At 40.2% G+C, this 22502-nt stretch overlaps 1 protein-coding gene across 3 annotated transcripts; it reads right to left on the reverse strand.

The window, feature by feature from the left end:
* Positions 1-6248: 6248 nt before the first annotated feature.
* On the reverse strand, positions 6249-22088 carry LOC122658950 (aspartic proteinase oryzasin-1-like). Of its 3 annotated transcripts, none has more exons than XM_043854119.1 (14): positions 22003-22088; positions 19969-20330; positions 19829-19889; positions 19603-19697; positions 19411-19523; positions 18783-18951; positions 18622-18661; positions 17289-17353; positions 17058-17171; positions 16896-16960; positions 16661-16817; positions 16446-16565; positions 16107-16195; positions 6249-6447 (listed from the first exon to the last, which is right to left on the reverse strand). In XM_043854119.1, the coding sequence occupies exons 2-14, from the start codon at positions 20320-20322 to the stop codon at positions 6363-6365; spliced, it is 1527 nt and encodes a 508-aa protein (XP_043710054.1). In that variant the 5' UTR covers positions 20323-20330; positions 22003-22088; the 3' UTR covers positions 6249-6362. The 3 variants fall into 3 exon arrangements, with proteins under 3 accessions (XP_043710054.1, XP_043710053.1, XP_043710055.1); XM_043854118.1 differs by having other exon boundaries at positions 19969-20328; positions 21902-22069; XM_043854120.1 differs by lacking the exons at positions 6249-6447; positions 16107-16195 and adding an exon at positions 16207-16245 and having other exon boundaries at positions 16413-16565; positions 19969-20328; positions 21902-22076.
* Positions 22089-22502: the final 414 nt, after the last annotated feature.

Consider the following 22502-nt stretch of genomic DNA (forward strand, 5'->3'; position numbering starts at 1 on the left):
CTCATTTTTCTAATGTGCTTACATCTATCGATATTATTTGTAGGATGGTTCTTATTGTCACCAAACGGGTGATGAGAACTTGTAACCATTTTTTGATTGCTTTTGTCTAATTCTCAAAATAGTTTAAAACAAGAAAAAATTAGTGCAGTAAAAGCCCACGATAATATTTGTAATATTATCCAATACCCTCTACATTCCACCGATGGCCTTGGTCAAGAAATTTTCCTTCAGTGTAGATGAAGTAAAACCATCTTATTTAAATTATGAATAAAAAGGGGGTTCTTCAAAATTTTACAATTGATGTTTTATAAAACTGCTTGAACAATGAATAGTGCACCACTTGCGATCTTAGGCATCCAGAATCCTATTCACCAAATAATTTTTTTTCATTTAACATGTGGTTGGACTGTGACGTAACAAAATACATGAAGTTAGCATATCCATTAGGCACCAATTGGATTGGGGTGGGAAGGACAGGTAAGGTGTGTGGGTCTCATTTGCTGTTAGGATTTAGAACAAGAAGGATGATAAACTAAAGAAAGCTAAAAGGTTTTTATGCACGATCGTGTACATACATGGTTGAATATGCCCGTGTATTCAACTGTTGGATGAAAGTGAGAGGGAGATGTGTTATTATATTTTTGCCCCCCACCCCCAGTTCAATGATTGAAAAGCACGACCGTGTAAGTGCATTAAAACTGGATCCATAAAGAACTTTAAATTTAGCATTTTCCAATCCGTTGGCATTTTTTTGAATTAAAGATAACCAAAGAAGCATAACAAACCCCCCCCCCTGCTCTTCTCTCCATATGTGTTGCTTTCTCTCTCTTCTTCATCGATCCCTCTACTTTAGCACAAACAACTGAAGCTCATTACAAGGATTCATGACTCTCTCTCTCTCTCTCTCTCTCTCTCTCTCTCTCTCTCTCTCTCTCTCTCATTACAAGTATCAGCCGAATATAGCACTGCCAATAATCGGTAAGCTATATTCGGTTTCCTATCCTTCTCCTTCCATAACTGTTGGTTGACATCTCTAGATTTTCTGTAAACGTCGCAATCCAAACCTTCCTTCAAAACGTTATTTTATGTACAGTAGGGAATCGTGTATTCTTAGCAAGAGTAGCTATTGAGAATTGGTAGAGAATCCTCACTAGGGTTTCACCTCGTGTATATATAGTTGCTATCACATGTAAATATAAGTGCAGAGAATCAATAAAATTTCAGTAAAGACATTATAGTGTTGGCACCAAGAACCTACCGTCCGAAGGTTTTCAGGGGCACAGCTCCTAGGGACAGGAAACATATACAGGATTCTTCTGAGTTTGGTGGACTCTTTAACAATTACAATGTCATTATCAACAATTACAACAATCATTATTAAACCATGAAATTAAAAGTTCAAAAAAAAAATTTGATGTACAGTTTTTTTAAACTGTAGCCCTTGTAATAGGAACACAAGTGTTACTGTCCCTATACTGTTGTGGATCAACACCACCAGATACAATCTCACCTCTGCCTTGGATATCGATTAAACCAGAAAGAGAAAACTGACCCAATAGACCGTGCTCCACTAAGTTGTACCTAAACTTATCAGTAGATGAAGGAAACAAAACTACAAAGTTTGAAACAAACTTGGTAAAGCATACCACCAGATGAGCACAACATTTGTCGAAGTTTTCCTGATACTGTGGTACAATTATCACATCAAATTCCAATGATGAAAAAGTGAGACCTACCTTACAACCATTATGGCATTTACTCCAAACCGGCCCTTCGTGTTTAGATTAGTCCTTACTAATCCATCAGAGGGAGCAGGAAGAGGAAAGAAGTATGTCAAAACTCAAAACACACAAACAGATGCTCACCAAAGAAACTTAAGCTGCATTTTAAGCATCCCCTGATGTACAGAATTGTCTATAAACTAAGCTAAAAGACCGAATAACCTTTTGAATTAAAATAGTACAAATTAGAATTTATGCGTCCTTTATCCCTGACACTGAAGTTGCTTAGTCACAAAACCACTTGAGCAAAATTGACAGTTTTTTGCAGGGAAAAGATAAAGATTCAGCAGAAGTCACCATGAATTCATTTAATAAAAGTTTGAAACTTATAGAGATGTAAAACTGAATCCGTCCACAAGTTCAAGAGAAAGCTACACACATGCACGTGCACACTCTGAAAGGTGATAAACTGAAAGAACATATTGACCCATAAAGATTCACTTGATCACATCAAGAAAATCCCCTCCGGTGTCAGGTACTCTGTCCAAGCACTAACTGATGTCTTTGCATTAGGTTTTTTTTTTTTTTCTTGGTAAATATTTCATTGCATTAGTTGCTGCCCAGCATTGTGACTTTTCCTCTTTATCTAAACCGATGTCATTGCATTAGTTGCTGCCCAGCAGTGTGAATTCCTCTTTATCTAAGCCTCGTAATCACTTAAGTTTTTCCAACTAAAAAGATCTAGACTCATCTTCTAGGTGGCAACACTCACCCATTGGCTTCTAAAATGCAAAGGTTTGTTAAAGAATCTTCTGCTGCATGTATGATAGCAATAGTGATTCTTCTGGATACGATGTAATGTAAAGCTAGGTATCACTACACTAACCGCAGACAAGATCACATAAATATCCCTAAACAGGTATTGATTTCAGACTTTTACACCATATCAGAATATGAACTCTGAGGAAACTACCAGTAAGTTATATCAACCCTTGGGACTTGTTACAATGCTCAACTCTTGTGGTAAATAACTTCAGCCCCAAACACTAACAAACAGCAACAGTAAGTACAGCCAGAGGCCTGTAACAGAGTCAAACACTCAGAAAATCCCTATAACCCAAATTAATAGCAACAGCCACCTGATGGGCCTCAAACTCTTATCAAGTTTAGGTCCCAATACGGTAGTTTAGCCCTCCAAATCTCAGCTGATTCTAATGGCCTGATGTAGATATATACAACCAAACCAACCAATAGATCTCCACCAAATCAGTGCCGAAGAGTGTTTTGTGATTGGATTCAAGCCTCCCACTATCAGCAATTAAGGAACGATGGGTGCTCAAAACAGAGGGATCGGTGTTGCAGCAGAATTGCTTGGTGAACAAGACATCCGCAGATTCATAGGGAGATTTCTCCTATCTTCCAAAACAGACCCCAGATTAGGCGAGTGCTGCTTCTGATGGTGTGATTAGATGCTCCAAATATCTCCCCAAGATAATGGTTAGTTGCTGAGATAATGGTCACTCGAAGTGACAGCAGAAATCTGAGGGAAAACTTAACCGCAGGATCTGAAACTCTTCTCTGATCAACAACCGATGTGGGCAGCAACTGAGGAGATCAATATGGATTCCAGAAACCAAATCAGCAACTTGAGAAGGTGGCTCGACTGGCTTCATCTGGGCAGAATAGTAGTGCTCAGATCTGGAAATCGATAGCAAGAGAATGGAAGAGGAGAAGGGTATAGATAGAAGGATAGGGTGGATCGAGCCTCTTACTCTCTCCTAGGCATGAGGCATCTCACCTACTCAAAAGGCCTCTTAGCTCATTGCATCTCACAGCATTGTATGGCGCAAGCAAATTATTCAATTAACTTCGTAGAATCGTGGGGGAGGACCTAAGGTCCATTACATTATATAGGACAAACTTGCCTAAAATAAAAAATTCCAGCAATGGAGATTAATAACTTATTCCCCAAGTAATTACATAGTTGCAACATAAAACTAATATAAAAGGAAACAATAAGCTGAAACTAAAAAGGATTGGTGTGTGGTTTGTGTGAATACATTTTCATCAAAAAAAATAAGCTGAAACTAAAAAGGAAAAAACTTGACTAAATAACTTAAAAACTTGTAGCCCAAGTCATCAAAAATAGAAACTATACTGAGTTCCTTATTAAGCCTCCACGCAAACTGCCTTGGGCCCCACAGGATCTCCTAGAAGCACTCCCCACACAAGGCAAATATGGGCTGTGACACTGTTCGTGTGAACAGTGTTTTAGTCTTCAATCAATCCCCACCAGCTTTCTTGAGCCCACTCGAGATCTGAAAATATTCCTTCAGCTGCTGGCTCGATGTGGCAGAGTATGGACCAAGATATGAAAGAATTCGAATGGGAATTAATGGCAGAATTCAACCCAAGTGACGAGCCAAATATTGACCTACTTGATAGAATAATCAATGGACTTGGAATACATCACCATGCATAAGTGTCGCAACATATCGGCAATTTTCCCTCCTAGTTGACATTTGTCAATTTCTCAACCTCGAATGCAGTTTCAGTTCAAACAAAAGTAGCAACCAAGGGTTATGATACTGGGAGGTTTACATACCCTAAGTAAACTTACATCCCGAGGTTGCAACTTTGGCCAACAATTGAAGCTTCTGATATATCACACCCAGAAAAAGGGGCGTACCCAGTGCATGAGGTTCCCGCCACTGCGGGGTCTGGGGAGGGTCATAATGTACGCAGCCTTACCCCTACTTTGCAGAGAGGTTATTTCCAGAGACTCGAACCTGTGACCACTTGGTCACAATGGAGCAACCTAACTGTTGCACTAAGGTCCACCCTCATATCACACCCAGCAAGCAATGGCAAATTAACAAATTGAAATACAAGGAAAAAAGAAGAAGCAATTTCAATGTTTTCTGTCAATGAGGCCTAACCAACTGACATAGAGTATCTTTGCAGACAGAGAAAGCGAAACACACACACATACATGCACATTCAATCAGTGTCACAAACTGCACAGCAGGGTTGCATGGTTTCAAATTTTCCTAGCATACCAGTTTGCTGATTTCTCTCTCTTAATTTTAATTTGGTGACTGCTTGGTGTTCCCTTATAACTTGTGAAGCCTTGCCAGCAATATACTTGTAAAAAGCCATTTTAGCTTCAGCAAGGAGTGGGGGGGGGGGGGTAAAAAAGAGGCCGTTAAAATTAATACACCAAAAGTCATTGTTGCATGCCTTTCCTCTGCCAGACATCAAACCTGGATCCTCTAGAATGTGCATTCTAGGGATAGGATAGTCTCACATGCCATATCCAATGGGAGGGGGGGAAAGGCATCATATAGATGTTCTGGGCAATTCCTCTTTTGGATCTCATGGACCAAAATACTCTCTGACTATTTTCCTCACTTTACGTCCAGGGTTATCCTTAGAATGCACATTCCAGATCATCCACTGTAATAACACTTTAGAGAGTTGTCATTTGTGTCAATGATAAACCTTAGGCAGCTGAGCTGCCATCCTGCAAGAATGCAATGTTGGAAGGCATAATTCATGTTATGTATTTGTTCCATTAGCCCTGAACCTACCAGGTAATTATAGTCAGACAAATAAGAGTTGCCAGGTCCACAGTTCAACTCAAATACATTATTTTTCTTTTCCTTTTTTTTTCTTGAGACTCAGTTCTTGTTTGATTTGTAGTTTGTGATTCCTTGGCTGACTTGTGAATTCATGAATCAAGTTTCAGTATCTGTGCAACATTAAGTTTCGTTGCCTATCAGGCGAGTTCCATGATGTTTTGGCTATCCTATGTACTTTATCTTTGAACACACAAATTTAATTTGCGTGATTCATTAATTCTATGCATGAAAAAGTAGATGATGTATCCTTGATTTTCGACTAAATAGTTTGAAGCTTCATCCAATCCATTTTGTGAATAACATTTCTGTGAATTGAGAAACAGTATATATGTATCGGACAAAGATCATCCTGGTCTGTAACAGCAAATATGATCTATGTGACAATACAAATGCTTAAGCTCCTCATTGACTCATTGTCCTTTGAGAAAACCTATTTTAAAGTTCTCCAATTAAACTTAAAGCCTTTGAGCACATAACTTTCCAGACAATCGACTCTACTGCCCTCAACTGTCAAAACTTCTTTCGTGCAAACGTTTTGTAACATAGGATGTGTGCACCATGAAAGTTTTCTAACAATCAAGCTGAAAGACTTGCACCAAGAGGCACCTTGTAACAAATACCAGATACAGTGCACTGACTTATCCAAGTGGCTGCACAAGTATCACCATCTACAAATTCCAGTAGCAACGGCAAGATATGGACTCGGTAAAACTGAGAAACTGTCCATGCAATATTGGAGGCCGGAGGCCAGAGTGGAGGCTCTCCCGCTATGGTTTATGGGTACCAACATATCAAAAAACTTTTTTTTCCCCTAATACTAACAACACATCAAAACTCATACTAATACTAATTACTTTGTTTACACAAAACAGCAAGGACCATGTCATTTACATAATATAAGCATCATCAATATATGGGCAATCATAAAAAATATAATCACTTCTATCATTCATCAACAACATAAAACCCCCTAACTTACATGCTAAAAGCACCGATATAGCTAAGCAGCTTCTGCAAATCCTACTTGCAGATTGCCAAAGTCAAAAACCGTGTGATATACCCCCATGAAGACATCGCCAAGAATCCTGCACAGATTTTCTCTCCATAAGTACATGTATGTAATAAATCAAGATATTCAGCAAAGCAAGTTTGGCTGCATTGGATCCATCATCACACATCATAGCTTTGAGTTTGCTCTAAGCTTACACACTGAAAGGGGGGATATGGATTCATCTCACTAGAAGCACCAAATACACCATGGTCATCTCAAAACCTCCAATCGAAGGTCCTCTCTATTAATACCCTAAAAGTGTATATTATTAAATACATAGGGATCTATTGCCTACCTCCATAATAATTGTTCATGCCTCTTTAGGGCATTATAGGAATTAATGACATTTGTTAGAAGGGTAGGTAGGGCATACTCCCTTCTCGGGATTAGCGTCAGAGAATCTGGCACTAATACCGAGAAGGGATCCCCCTCTTCCCTCTTTCTTATTTTTGGGTTTCCTTTTATGCCCCTGTATAGAATGATTAGAATCCCCATATATGAAATATTTTCTGGACTCTCTCATTAACGAGAGTTCAGCTTGCTCTCTTCTTTTCTCTTCTTCTTCTATTTCTCTGTTACTAACATGGTATCAGAGCAAATCTGATCAAAAAGGACACACTTCCATTCATTCCTCTCGGTCCCTTTCTTGTTTCTACAACCGACAGAAGAAAGTGGGATAGACTCAATCAGGTTTTGAAGACTCTAGGGTTCTTCTCTGCCGCAGGGGGTACCTTACCCCAGTTCTGAAGTTTTGAAGGGTTTTGAAGGCTGCCATATGATTTAAAGGCATCGATCAATACTTAATCTCAGGTTCAATGTCTTTTGCATTAGTTTATGGTTGATTGGATCGATTTTTGGACTGTTTTTTGGTGTCTTTACCTTGATATCGATCCTGTGAATTGATTTTTGGGACTGATATGCTGCTGGATTGATCTCGGCATTGATATCGATTTTTAGATCGATTTTTATGGGACTGTTATGCTGCTGGTTTGCTCTTATTTATGTTTGAGTCAATGTTATTGATTTTTCTGAGCTGTGTACTGTTCGGCTGATCTGCTATACACTTTCCGTTGGTTCTTTAGTGACTTTGTGTTTTGGTTGCCTTGCTGCATATATTTCTGGTGATTGTGTGAGGGCTGTTATTGTTTATTTGGTTCTTTCTTGGCCTTCCGTTTGGTGACACTCATGGGTGAGACTCGAAGGATACAAAGATTGTGACTGAGGTGGTATCGTCATCACCAAATTTTCTGACCTCTAAGAAGTTGGAAGGCAGTCAGAATTTTCAGCAATGGCACAAGATTGTGTCCCTGGTTCTCACAGGTAGGGATGAGAAACATCACTTGACTGGGAAGAAACCTGATAGCATGGATGCTACTACTTGGGAGGTTACTGATGCCCGTATCTTGGGACAGATGTTAAACTCTATGGATAGTAATATCGTAGATCTTGTGACTCACATTGATACTGTTAAAGACCTATGGGATTATCTAGCTATTTTGTATTTTGGACACAACAATCTCTCCAGGATTTATGAGCTATCTCAAGAGTTTCATCGGGTTGATCGGAAGGGTCGTCCTCGGACCCAACATTTTGCAGACTTCAAAAGAATGTATGAAGAACTAAATGTCTTGCTGCCCATTACATCTGATGTGAAACAAATGCAACAACAACAACGTGAGCAGTTGGCGGTTATGGGTTTCTTGGGCAGCTTGGGCCCATAGTTCGAATCTATTTGATCTCAAATCCTTGGGGGTGTTACAGTTCCCTCTCTTGTGGATACCTTTTCTCGGGTTCTCCGTGTGTCTCGTGACACAACTCGAGCTTCTTCTGGTGATAGCACTGCCCTTGTTAGTAGTGACCGCAGTGGGGGCCATCAGCCTACTAAATCTCCCCCCGCTGCAATCCCTGTTAGTGCTCACGATTCATCTGATAGGTTTGAGAAATCTGGTCCTGTGAGGACTTGCCATCCTTGTGGCAAACCTGGCCATATTCAACGTTTTTGTTGGAAATTAAATGGCAAACCCCAACAGTCCAAGATAGCCAACACCACTAGTGTTGAACCAGCAGCCTCATTTGTGCCTATGCAGGACCGTCGTGTGACTTTGACCATGACGGAGGAGGAATATGCTCGATACAACCAGGGAAAGGTCTCTCAGGACATTTCTTCCACTACTACTTTTGTTCAGACAGGTAATGCCACTACGTGTCTCTCTACCTCTAGGCCCTGGATTATTGATTCAGGGACCTCAGACCACATGTTTGGAACCTCAGGTATCTTTTCCTCTTTACAGACCTCTAATTCAAGTGTTACTCTTGCTGACGGTTCCTTTGCTACAGTCAAAGGCACTAGTACTGTTCAGCCCACTTCTTCCTTGTCATTGTCTTTTGTATTGTATTTACCCAAATTTCCTTTTAATCTCTTATCTGTTAGTCAACTCACCAATGCCTACAACTGTTCCATAACCTTTTTCCCTGATTCTTGTGTCTTTCAGGATTTGCAGACGAAGAAGACGATTGGTAGAGGCAGGGTATCTGGGGGGCTATATCTTCTTGAGGATACACCTTCGGTTGCTTGTTCAAGTACAGCCTCCCCTCATCAGATCCATTGTCGACTTGGTCATATGTCCTTACAGAGTTTGCAAAAACTTTTTCCTAGTTTTCGTCCCCTTTCAGTTTTAAATTGTGAGTCGTGTCAGTTTGGGAAGCTCCACCGTGTGAGTTATCCCCCTCGTGTCAATAAACGGGCCACGCATCTCTTTTCTTTAGTTCATTCTGATGTGTGGGGTCCTTGTCGTGTAATGTCCACACTGGGCTTTAAATATTTTATTACTTTTGTTGATGACTATTCTCATGTTACTTGGTTATACTTAATGAAACGTTGATCTGAATTGTTTTCCATCTTTTCCTCATTCATTGCTGAAATTAAGAATCAATTTGGGTGTTATGTTAAAATTTTGCGTAGTGATAATGCACGAGAATATTTTTCTGCCCCGTTTTCTGACTTTATGACCACTCGTAGGATCATTCATCAATCTTCCTGTTCTGATAAACCCCAACAAAATGGTGTGGCAGAAAAGAAGAACTGTCACTTGATAGAAGTGACTCGGTCCCTTCTCTTTGAAATGAAAATGGACAAATCTTTCTGGGCTGATGCAGTGTTAATTGTTTGTCACCGTATTAATCGTATGCCTTCCTCTCTTTTAGGTGGTGGCATTCCTCATGCTTTACTTTTCCTTCAGAATCTCTCTTTTCATTGCCACCACGTGTCTTTGGGTGTTGTTAAAGTTTACCAATTCCATATTGTAAGGGGTACATGACCATATGTGTTGTGGGGGTACATATGTGTCATGCATACTTAGTTTTACATCTTGCGTATTCCCTTTTAGAGATTTGTTTCATTATTAGTTGGTTCTAGATAGGTTAGTTTCCTATTAGTAGGATTGGGTTTTTATCTTAAGTCTGATTTAGTTTCCTATTCTAAGTTGTATTCCTAAGAGATATATATGATCAAGAGGTGAGGGTTTAACCTCACCGATTTTGCCTTTCTCTCCTCTCTCACGCAACTCTCTCTTTCTATCTTTCTCTACTCTTCTTCATAGATTCTGGGTTAGTTCTTCTTTGATTTTGTAACATGGTATCAGAGATGTAACCAGTACCTAATTCTCTACCGTAATTGCCATTTTGAGACTCGATTTTAAATTCTGGCTTGAAAAAGGAAACCCTAGTTCATAGAGGAAGAAGAGGAACTAGGGTTTCGCATACTGGTTTTGATGAAAGCTGAAATAGTGCCTGAAGATCATACCTGAAGTTGGGTGTGCATCGATTGCGGAATCTTGCTGCTAAAACCTCTGCTGATTTACCGTAAAAAAAATATCCATAACTACTGCTACTGCTAAAGTTAGATTCGACTACTATTAGGTTGGTCCTCTGTTGATGCAGTTACCAAAGGAGACTGGAAGCCCATCTTTGCTATCGATTATTGCTGCTATTGTTGTCGTTTTCTGCTTCTGCTATGATCGATTTTCCGTTGAGTAATCAACTTACCGCCAGAAGATTTGTTAAGGAATATCGATCTGCTGCTGAAATTCCAGGTTACTTGGTTTGTTTGCTTTGATTCTGCTGCTAAGGATTTTTATTCCTTTTCGTTTGTTTGAACTGTTGAAGATTGCAGCGATCTCTCTCTGAAGTTACCGCCTTCCGAGATTCTGTCCTAGTTACTTTCCGCCATGATTGTGGTTCTTTCCTTATTTTTCGAGGTTACCTTCTATCGTGAGTAGTGACTCATCGCTGGGTCCATCAAGCTTATTTGGAAGATCCTCACCAACAGCTCCTCCATCTGGACTTCTTGGGTTTATGCCGGGCCTCTTCGCAGTGATTCTATTTGGTCTGTTAGTCCTGGATCTGACCCCTCCTGGGTTTGGCGCAGACTTCTTCAGGTGAGGCATTTAGCCAGGGAGGCCATTTCGTGCAAGATTGATGATAGATCGGCCACCCTGCTTTGGTTGGACAAGTGGCACCCCTCGGGAGTCCTCTCTTCTATTGTGAGCCCTAGGGATATCTACTCCTCTGGTTTGGACAGATTTGCCCATGTTACTGCCATCATCTCCAGTGGCTCCTGGTCCCCTCCCCCCTCACCCCTCCCCTCCCCCCCTCGCCGACCTTTGGAGCACTCTTCCCCCCATCCCCCTTGGGCATCGTGGTAGAGGTGACACCATCTTATGGCTCCCCTCCCAATCAGGCAGATTTAGCTCTCACTCCGCTTGGGATTTGATTAGACATAGAGGGACCCCCTGTCCTTGGCATAGAGTCGTCTGGTTTCGTGGTCACATACCTCGCCATAGCCTTATCGCTTGGCGCGCCCTTTCTGGCTGCCTTCCTACCCAAGCCTTCCTTGCTTATCGGCATATTCAAGTCCCTTCCAGCTGCTGTCTTTGTTGGAATGGGACTGAACCTGCCCCTTTGCCTCCTCCATCTAGTCCCGCGTTCTTCGCCTTTGCTGGCCCGGAAGGCGCTCTCCTCTCCCTCTCAGCCGGGAATGGATTTGGATTGACATGACTTTCGGAGGGAAGTCGATTTGCGACTTGGTTGGCAAGATTGCCTTTTGTGCCACTATTTCCCACATTTGGATGGAACACAACCTTAGAAGATGGACATCCAACTCCCGCTCTTTTGACGTGATTTGGAAGGCCATCTTTTTTTATGTTTCATCTAAAGTTAGGTCCCTCCCCCTTAAGGATGTAAAGGATTCCCCAAGGAACAGGCTCATTGTTGTCTCCTGCGGCATCCCTATTTCTATCTTGCGCCCCATCTAGTCTCTAGCTTCGGTTTGTGTATTCCCTCTCTTTTCTTGGTAATTAAATTTTTATTCATCCAAAAAAAAAAAAAAGCTCATCCACTTTAATAACGGTTGAAGACACCCTCATGTAGTGGTTTTTTTTTTTCCCTCCAGTTTTACTTTTCCCTCTTTTTTTTTTTGGATGACAATTCCATCGTCTTTAGCCTTTTTCATGGGTCATCATTACCTTATTTAAATTTCCTCTTTTACCCCTACAATCTTCTTTTATTCAGCCCATATCCATATTTTTTGTTATTACCTAGTCTATCCCCAATCAATAAACATTAATTCCCTTCATGTCCCCTTGTTTCATTATTCCCAATAATTTACAAGATGCCACTGGTTTCTTTATTTGGCTATTTCATACACTTGAATGGGCCCACAGGCAATCACATCGGTTATATTCAAGTCTGTGCAAGTTCATGGTTATTTGACTATACATGGGTAACATGGTTGGACTGGTCCGATCCTCTTTGACATTAGTTGATGCTTTGTTTGTCCACGTGCAATGTTACACGTGAGGGGGAGATTGGAGCTAATGGATGGTGATTCTTATTGTTACTTGATTGGAAACCGCTATTGATTGAAGATTCTTAATCTGCTCGTACTCAAGTCATCTGCTCGTGTCCTCTTATGAAGATGATTATTTCTGGCATGCTACATATTACCGGTGGGTCGTAGGCTCGTAGCAACCTTATGCTACACATTACTAATGGGCCGTAGCAACCTCATACTACACATTACCAGTGGCCGTAGCAACCTTATGCTACACATTACCAGTGGGCCGTAGCAACCTTATGCTACACATTACCAATGGGCCATAGCAACCTTATGCTACACATTACCAGTGGGCCGTAGCAACCTTATGCTACACATTACCAGTGGGCCCTAGCAACCTTATGCTACACATTACCAGTGGGCCGTAGCAACCTTATGCTACATATTATCAATGGTCCGTAGCAACCTTATGCTACACATTACCAGTGGGCCGTAGTAACCTTATGCTACACATTACCAGTGGGCCGTAGCAACCTTATGCTACAATCGTGGATTTTGATATTGAAGCTTTCTGGCCTTGTAACTCTTGTGTGGGGTTTTGTGCCCTTTTGAGGTTTTTTGATATTGAGGTTTATGTGGTGAGCCTCCTATGAAAACCAAGTCGTTTGAGTGTAAGCCAAAACACTCTTGTTGTTGATGTTCGCTACCACTTATTTTGTTACTCGTTGCTGATTGGACTTCTTCAACACAACGTTGTTCTCCGTTGCTGCCGGTACTCGTCTACTTGGTGGATATTGTTGATATGATTTGGATTTTTATTTGTTGAAGACTTATATTGGTTAGTGCTGTTGATGACTCGTATGCTTTGTTGATGCGTTATCTGTATGAAATTTTCTCCATCAAGTTCAGATGCTGCTGTTCGTGGTGTTGTTTCACATTTGGAGGCTTGTGGTCTGTCCCTGTTTGTCCAAGTTGGAGTATGCTCTAGCTTGAGGGGGAGTGTTAAAGTTTACCGATTCCATATTGTAAGAGGTACATGACCATATGTGTTGTGGGGGTACATCCGTACATATGTGTCATGCATACTTAGTATTACATCTTGTGTATTCCCTTTTAGAGATTTGTTTCATTATTAGTTGGTTCTATATAGGTTAGTTTTCTATTAGTAGGATTGGGTTTTTATCTTAAGTCTGATTTAGTTTCCTATTCTAAGTTGTATTCCTAAGAGATATATATGATCAAGAGGTGAGAGTTTAACCTCACCGATTTTGCCTTCTCTCCTCTCTCCTCTCTCACGCAAGTCTCTCTTTCTCTCTTGCTCTACTCTTCTTCATAGATTCTGGGTTAGTTCTTCTTTGATTTTGTAACAAGTGTGTCTACTTTATTCGAGACCATACTCCGGGGTTATCTAAGTTAGATACCAAAGCTATTAAATGCATTTTTGTGGGTTATTCTCGTGTTCAGAAGGGATATCGGTGTTATTCTTCTGTTCTTCATAAGTATTTTATTATTGTTGATGTTTCTTTCTTTGAGTCTCAGTCCTATGTGGATGAGCCTCTTGTAGATCCTTCCTTGGATGAGGATATTCCTCTTTGTGTTGTTCAGCCTCCTTTGCAGCCTCCTGTTATTCAGTCTCCTTTGAAGCCTCCGGTTATTAATGTTTACCGCCGTCATCCAAGGGAAGAAGATGCTGACCCCATTGATTCTCCACCTGCTGCCGCGTCTTTGCCATCTGCTGATCCTTCCCCTGCCCCTATTTTTTCTGACTTGGACCAGCCCATTGCTCATCGGAAAGCTAAACGTCGGTGTGTTCAATACCCTCTATCTTCTTATGTTTCTTATTCTGGTTTATCATCTACCTTTCAAACTTGTTTTCCATTGTTGCATCTCATCCTATTCCTAAGACAATTGCAGATGCATTATCTATTTCTGGTTGGAGGACAGCTATGGAAGAAGAATTACAGGCTTTGGAACATAACCACACTCGGTATCTTGTTCCATTGCCCCCTGGGAAGTCTACCATTGGTTGTCGTTGGGTCTATGCAGTCAAGGTTAATGCTGATGGCTCTCTTGCTCGCCTGAAAACTAGTTTGGTGGCCAAGGACTATGCACAGGTGTATGGTGTAGATTACTTGGATACATTTTCTCCAGTTGCCAAGCTATCCTCTGTTTGTATGCTAATTTCCCTTGCCAGCTCTCATCGGTGGCCTATGCATCAACTGGATGTTAAGAATGCTTTCCTCCATGGTGATATGCAGGAGGAGGTGTATATGGAGCAACCTCCTGGGTTTGTTGCTCAGGGGGAGTCTGAGTTAGTTTGCAAATTGAAGAAATCATTGTATGGACTAAAACAGTTTCCGAGGGCCTGGTTTGGCCGCTTTACAGAGGTAGTACTTGAGTTTGGTTTGTCACGGTGCAATAGTGACTACTCTCTTTTCTATCGTCAGACCAACACCGGCAAGATTTTTTTAATTGTACATGTCGATGACATCATGATTACTGGCGATGACTTTACAAGAATTGATAGTTTGAAAACTCATCTACAACAAAGATTTCAAACTAAGGATTTGGGAAAATTGAAGTATTTCCTAGGAGTTGAAGTGGCTCAATCCAGGAAGGGAATATCTCTCTTACAACGGAAGTATACTCTTGATTTGCTTACAAAGACTGGGATGCTAGGATGTAAACCTCTTGATAATCCAATGGATCCTAATGTCAAACTTGTTGTAGATGAGGGAGATGCTCTTGATGATCCAGAAAGGTACAAAAGGTTGGTTGGGAAACTGAATTACTTGACATTCACTCGGCCTGTTATCTCATTTTCGGTCAGTGTTGTAAGTCAGTTCATGTCATCTCCTAGGACTCCTCATTGGGATATTGTCATTCGGATTTTGAGGTATCTCAAGAAAGCTCCAGGACGTGGGTTAGTATATACTAATCATGGACATACACGAGTTAAGGGATATTTTGATGCAGATTGGGCCGGACCCCCAATTGATCGGAGATCAACTACAGGTTACTGTATATGTGTTGGAGGTAACCTTGTCTCGTGGAAGAGTAAGAAACAAAGTATAGTGGCTAGATCAAGTGCAGAGTCAGAATATTGAACCATGGCACATGCTACTTGTGAGCTGGATTGGTTAACGATGTTGTTGACTGAACTTGGGTTTGAGAATTCTACACCAATGCAGTTGTGATGTGACAACCAGGTAGCAATACATATTGCCTCAAACCCCGTATTCCATGAGAGAACTAAACATAGTGAGGTGGATTGTCACTTTGTGAGAGAAAAAACTCTAACAAGGCGTAATATCTACCAAGCATGTCAAGACTAGAGAACAACATGCTGATATTTTTACTAAGTCTCTAGTGAGTGGGGAGGGTTGACTACATTTGAAACAAGCTGGGCATGATTGATATATATGCTCCAGCTTGAGGGGGAGTGTTAGAAGGGTAGATAGGGCATTCTCCTTTCTCGGGATTAGCGTCAGAGAATCTGGCGCTAATACCGAGAAGAGATCCCCCTCTTCCCTCTTTCTTATTTTCGGGTTTCCTTTTATGCCCCTGTATAGAATCCGCATATATGAGATATTTTCTGGACTCTCTCATTAACGAGAGTTCAGCTTGCTCTCTTCTCTTCTTCCTCTTTCTCCTCTTCTTCTTCTTCTATTTCTCTGTTACTAACAACATTAAACAGGAAATCCTAATCCTGGAGAAAGATGTCTTGACAGAGGTAACAAATCAATTGCTGTGTAACACCTATGCTCGCATGTGTATCCATTGGCTCACCTATACACATACAGGTACATGAATTTTACAAGTATTAGACAAGAACTTAGTTGTGTCATATGAGCACCTACCAGAGAGGACCAAGAGGAGGAGGCACATCAAATGCAATAAACCCGCTCAGGCAGACAGCGAGATCGCCCTCTCCAGTTTTAAGGATGTACTGACAAGGATGGATATAACTCATCATTAAGCATGACTAATAAAGAGAAGTACCAGAACTAGCTCATATATATATATGGCCAAATGTTCTCTGTGCCGGGGGGCTGCGTCCAGACACATGGGGTGGGCGAAATGACCACCCTGCCCCCTGAATGGTAGGCCCATGTATCTGGGGCCCTGGGCGCAGGCTGCACTGCAGCACAGAGAACATCAGCTCTATATATAAATATATATATCAGATGAAACCACACCTGTTCAGGAGTAAGATTGAAAAGTTTATCCCCAATGGTAAATGAAACATTTGGCATGCGTGCGATGCTATTGCATTCAATAACTGATTCTCCAGCCGGACTTGGGAGGCTCTCACACAACTGCAACACAGTTAAAAATGGGGCACAAATTTACCATCAAGACTTCAATTTGGACTTCTAATTTCCAAAAGAGTAGAGATCATATTTGAGTAAACCTCATTGACATAGCGAAAAACTATTTCCTTTGTTTTGTTTTGTCTAAGCTGATTCTGAACCCAAACAACAGCCATCTCACAGGCAATACATAGTAAGCCATTACTGATAGATGATCCTTCCTTGTTATGTGTTTCAACCACCGTTTCAATGTTGGTGCTGCATGGAATCGGATATGGGTCTCAATAAGGCAAAAGATAAGAACTAAGAATCAAGATAAAAGAAAGAGTTTCTGACCTCACAAACTGAGCCCCATCGAAAAAGCACAAACCAATCAGTGAACATACTTGGTTAGGTCGTACCTGCAAAGCAGGAGGTAAATATTATATACTTTCCTGCAATACTCAAAATTTGAATAAATGTAGCAGTATTGAGAAAATGGACAAAGAACAAATATACCCCTGCAGTCAAGATTTCCCATATTAATTCCCCATATTGAGAAATAACTTCTTTACATTCCATGCTAACTATTCCTTTTGCTCCAATGGCATGGTTGATTTCAGTAACAACAGTCTGGAAATTGAAAAACCAATCATGAGAGTTCACACAAACTAATGTGAAACTGAATCAAACTTGTACATCATGCTGAGAATGAAAAAAAAAAAACAATTGTAATGCATGAGCCCATACAGTTGGACCAGCAAGTAAGGATGTCCCTGAATCCACTATAGCAGCACAACCACCCTCGCAAAAACCTGAGAATTGTGAACTCAGAATTCAATAAAAGATTGTTAGATTTATGAGAATATAAGTGACAGGTAATGGGTTCATTTGGCTTTACCAAGGCTAATGGGTACAATGAAGCATTGGCTACAGCACTATTAGTAGGGAAACAGGTCTAACCAACATTTTGTCTGGCGAATTTGATAGAGAAGGATTATAGGGAAACATAAAACAAATACAAGGTAGGCAATCCAGGACCCACTGCATCATTCTTCCTGGTCCTGAAAGCGAGATAAAACAAACAAGAAAAAGGAATTTGGTATCTTTACAGATTTTATTCAACATTTTGCATAAAGTCAGTTCTTAAGAAAACCTTTATAACAGGTTTCCCAAAGTCCCAACACACAGCTGTCATCATTCAATACATGCAAGGATGAAAATTTTATTTCCTGTGGGTCAGAGTATAATTTCCCATACCTTAGAAACAACTCCCAAGAAAAACCATACACAAAAACCCTCTTGAAATCTATATATGTCTGACACAGAGAATAATAGAACACAGAAAATTACCTCCCAAGTCCTAACACTCATCATAGCATGCAACAAATGTTAACATAATAATGTAATAATGATTAATGATAACGATGATGATGATGATGAATAATGACTATAATAATAATAATAATTAATAACAATAATCATAATGAATAAATAAATAAAATACACACACACACATAGAGAAAGAAAAACACATAGATAACCACAAAGCAGGTGCTTTAGTAGTTTCAACATTCTCATGCATCGAGATTGAAAGCTATTAGATGGGTACAAGATTCTCAATGGTATTTTGACACTTACAACATGATTTTATAGCTATTTTTTTGTAATAAAGCATCCATTGGCGGCCAAGAAGCTGATGAGGAAGACAGAGAAAGGCCTTTATATCCTATGGACTTTAACGGATAGAAAAATTAAACAAGGGGTTTCTGGAGACCTTTCTTCTTTGGAGGGGCTTCTCAGACGTTTCCCCAAGTTTATTTTTCTTAAAATGATTAGGCTTCCTTTAAAATATCCTTTTCGGTCAAGAGTAGCAGACATCTCAACCTTAGATGGCAATGTGGCTTTAAAAATCAAGGATTGCATATTGGAGCTGATTTTCACTAGCAAGGAGATCTTGGATTTCCCACCCCTTCTGAAGTCTTCCCTGTAGCTTTCCTCCACATACAAGAAGTGCTTTTCATTATTGAACAAAATAAGGTAGGTTATTAAAGGGCTATGGATTTATTATATAATGCATCACCTGTTGATTGGTTCCCAATAAGAAAATCTCCCATTTCAATCTGGAGAAAGAAAAGGCACCAAAAACAACAATAGATAAATAATTGGAAGTGCTTTGAATTACTAAAAAAAAAAATGAAATGGAACAGCTATGATGAAAACAATATCATTGTGATCACCCACCTGCCAGTAGCCCTTTTCGGTGACTGGAACATAAGTATGTTTACCCTTAAAGTGTTTTGGATCAACACCACCAAAAATGATTTCACCTCCCTCGTCTGCCTCTGTATCTCGATTAAACCAAAAAGAGAAGACTGGTTCACTTACCAGACCTTGCTCTACCATGTTGTACCTGTATTCTGAGCATTATTCAGGATGTTCAAGGCACTTAAAAGTGAAGAAGAATTAAAAGTCATTTTTGCCTTCCTCTGCAATAAATAGTCAAACTATTCAAACAGAAAATATCTGAAAAGCTACACAAAAAGGAATCATATCCAAAAATCCATTGTTCAATTTGTAAATGCACCAAACCCATCAACGCAAGAAAGATGAAGAAAAAATCTTTAAAATATCATTTTTCTGAAATTTTATCATTAACATGCTCTGAAAACCACAAAGTTAAAATATCAACTATAGAGATGGGCCATTTTAAGGGTATCTTGGCACTAAAAATATGAATTGCATATCTATGGATATCAGTCATCTTATGTTTAGCAACCTAAAAGCTGGTAAAATATACAGGTCTTTTCTTCCATGGGATAAGATGATAGGTTCTTATTAAGTGTTTTTTAGATATTACTCCGAACTATACCAGACAGGCACCACATTCCCAACAGAAATTTCCTGAAATCCGAGTCCAAGTATCCCATCAAACTTTGAGACAATGAAGGAAAGACTCCCTTCTCGTGTAGCCTCAATAAAAACCTGAAAGATGGCACATGGATAACCTTCACCACATAGAAATCAAAATATCTTTCCTAATAAAGTTCAAATAAATAACCACCTGATCTTTGATGATGAGATCCCCAACTTGTACGTTATCTTGGCTGAAGAAGCCAGATATTGATCCAGATCCATAATCAATCTCACAAGACTTGCCTAAACCAAATCCCACAAGAACAATTTCAACGTAGAGAACCTAAAGCAGAAATCCTCAAAAGCTTATATTTCATAAAACAAATCATAAAGAGATCAAGAAAATCCAAGAGACAAAGGACATACAACATTACCTATCTTTGTATATGTGCTGGAGCGGCTTGCCTTGTACCTGGAGTGGAAATAGCAAGCAACCTGCATGGAAATATATAATGAGTAAACTATTAGACTGGCTGTAATGGAAATCAAGACTTTTAGATCCAGTGGAACTCACAGAAAAATAGCATTTGGAGGATGGGATCCAGAGGTTGGAGCTTCCAGTATCAAATATGACAGTGAAGTTCTGTGGTGGAGAACCAATGCCAATCTCTCCAAAGTATTGGGCATCCAAATAATTCCTCAGAGGTACTACATCTGCATCTGAATTACCCAAATTATGATGGGAGTCCCAAGGACCCCCTACATACTTCCCCACTTCCTTTGCAACTCTTGCTGCTTTTATATTATTAAGATCCAAGGGCTTTTTCTTTAAACTGATTTTCAGTAAACCGTTAGAGGTGGCATGGGATGCCAAGGAGCACATTACCGCTGACAAACAAATGAGAACAATAAGAAACTTCTGCACCATCTTTCCCTGATTAAAAAGACAAAAAGAAACTTCACCACTGAGATAGAGAGTGAGCCAACAAGCATCAAGAAAAGTAAGCTCAATGTGGACAATATTCTTGTGCCATGGGAGATATGTAATTATGGAGGGAAAAATCAGGGATATACTTGATAGAATAACATATTTATAAGGATTGAGAAACAGGTAGTACTCAAAATTATGTAATGGCATGCAGAGCCAGTTCTAACATATGTACATTAAAATCATCAGAAGTTCAAGGAAAACCAAGATATATATAAACATAAACAGTATTTAAGATACAGAAACTGATAACATGTTGAACAATCCAATGTTAGTTAAAGAAATCAAGGAAAACAGAGATTCAGTAATAGATAGAGCCCATAAGATTCCATTTACACGCAAAAGCAAGAATATTAAAGCATTAGGTGGACAACCTTCCACCACTGATAAGGTCATGAAGTTATTACAATCTTTATACTTCTTGTGCTTCCATCATCTCTAACCCACCACCTTAATGGATGCTTAATATGTACTGAACTACTGATCCAGAACAAGCGTCCACACTTTGTTGTCATCTTTCAAATCTACCACCAGTGCCAGATGGGATAATCCATATTTACCCTTACAGGTGTGAATTTCACAATGTATCAGTGTTGATTGATTTCCCTTGCTCTTCAAATATATGGAAGGAAAGGGGTGACGGCATATTTACACAAAGCATGGTAGAAACAACAGATATTGCAAGGGCAATAAAGTCAACAAATGTCGGAAGAAACTCTGGGTAAGAAACAGACAAATAATGAAGCATGGAGATCTGGATAAAGAGCTCTACTAAGATGGCTAGAGGTTAGGTCTCATCAGAGTTCACTAGGAAGACAGGCTATCCAGCAGCCACAAAAGGCGTCCACGACACCAAGGTAGAAGAAGCAGGCATCAGGTGTGCTGCAAGGGTCAATATACTTTTCCTGTTAATCCCGACACTTTTCCAGTAACGGGCAGAAGCTAAATATAAAACAACTGATACCCCCCCTTAAATTGTACAGAAAGATGATATCCTGAACTTAGTATATGTGATCAAATGATACAACTACAAAAGCCTAACTTAATACTCCTTTTCCAGTGTTATCAGTAACTAGGTGATGATTGATGAAGCTCATGAAGCTCTTCATAATGCAAAAACGAAAATCACGGAGCAGAGCGAGGGAAATTTTTCTGAAAACTTTCCACTGAAGGTTCACTCGAATAGAATATTAAAATATGTCAAGTGGTGCATTAATCCTTGCACAGAAACAACTGGTCAATAAATCAGCAAGAAAGATAGGGAGGGGGTGGAGGGGAAGAAAGATTAAATTGGGGGAAAATGATTGTGCAGAAAGAGGCCATAAACATTCATAATCACCCAGCAGAAACGCACACATCATGCGAGCATATTATTTGGGAAAAAAATTATAAAAAACACGTAAGAAAGAGGCAAAAGGGAAGATCAGGCACATACACATATAAAACAACACAAGGAGTATTAAAGCTCGTAGAAGAGACTGGTTAGCAGAAGTGCTAAATTACAGCAAAAGGCATTAACTCATCAGCTGCCTGTGTTTGTCATATTGAGAATTGTCAAAGTCACGACGCTCTTATTGATGATGATGATGGTGGTGGTGCTAGGAAGTTCACTTCAATCCATCGTGAGCTTCAGGCGTTGAGCAAAGTAGGAAAGGCCAGGCACTCGGGCAGAGACCACGCAGAGCTCCACAGAACAAGGAGATGCTTTAAATGGTGTGGAGTGTGGGGAGTTGGGACTTACCAGTTACCATAGTTAAGTTATCACAGCTACTCCAATTGGACAATCGCGGTTCACGCCGCTGTGATGGGCGCGTATTGACCAAAAAATCCCTATGGATTCAGGAAGCTACCCAGACGTTTTCATTCAATATGGAGCTGTGCACATATTTAAGGGTGGCAAAAAAACCCGGCCAGCCCAAGCCCGCCCAAACCCGCCATGAGCCCGGATAGGGCTGGGCTGGAGCTAGGGATAAGCGAGGGTCGGGCTAAGTTTGATATTTGCATGGCCCTGGCAGGGCCGGGCCAGGGTTGAGGCCTTGACCCTGGCAGGGCCAACCCGACCCTGTATTATATAATATATATTTATATATAATATAGGGAATGTGCTTTGGTGCAATAGT

This window comes from Telopea speciosissima, chromosome 4 (genome assembly GCF_018873765.1).
Source record: "Telopea speciosissima isolate NSW1024214 ecotype Mountain lineage chromosome 4, Tspe_v1, whole genome shotgun sequence".
In the NCBI taxonomy this organism is placed as follows: domain Eukaryota; kingdom Viridiplantae; phylum Streptophyta; class Magnoliopsida; order Proteales; family Proteaceae; genus Telopea; species Telopea speciosissima.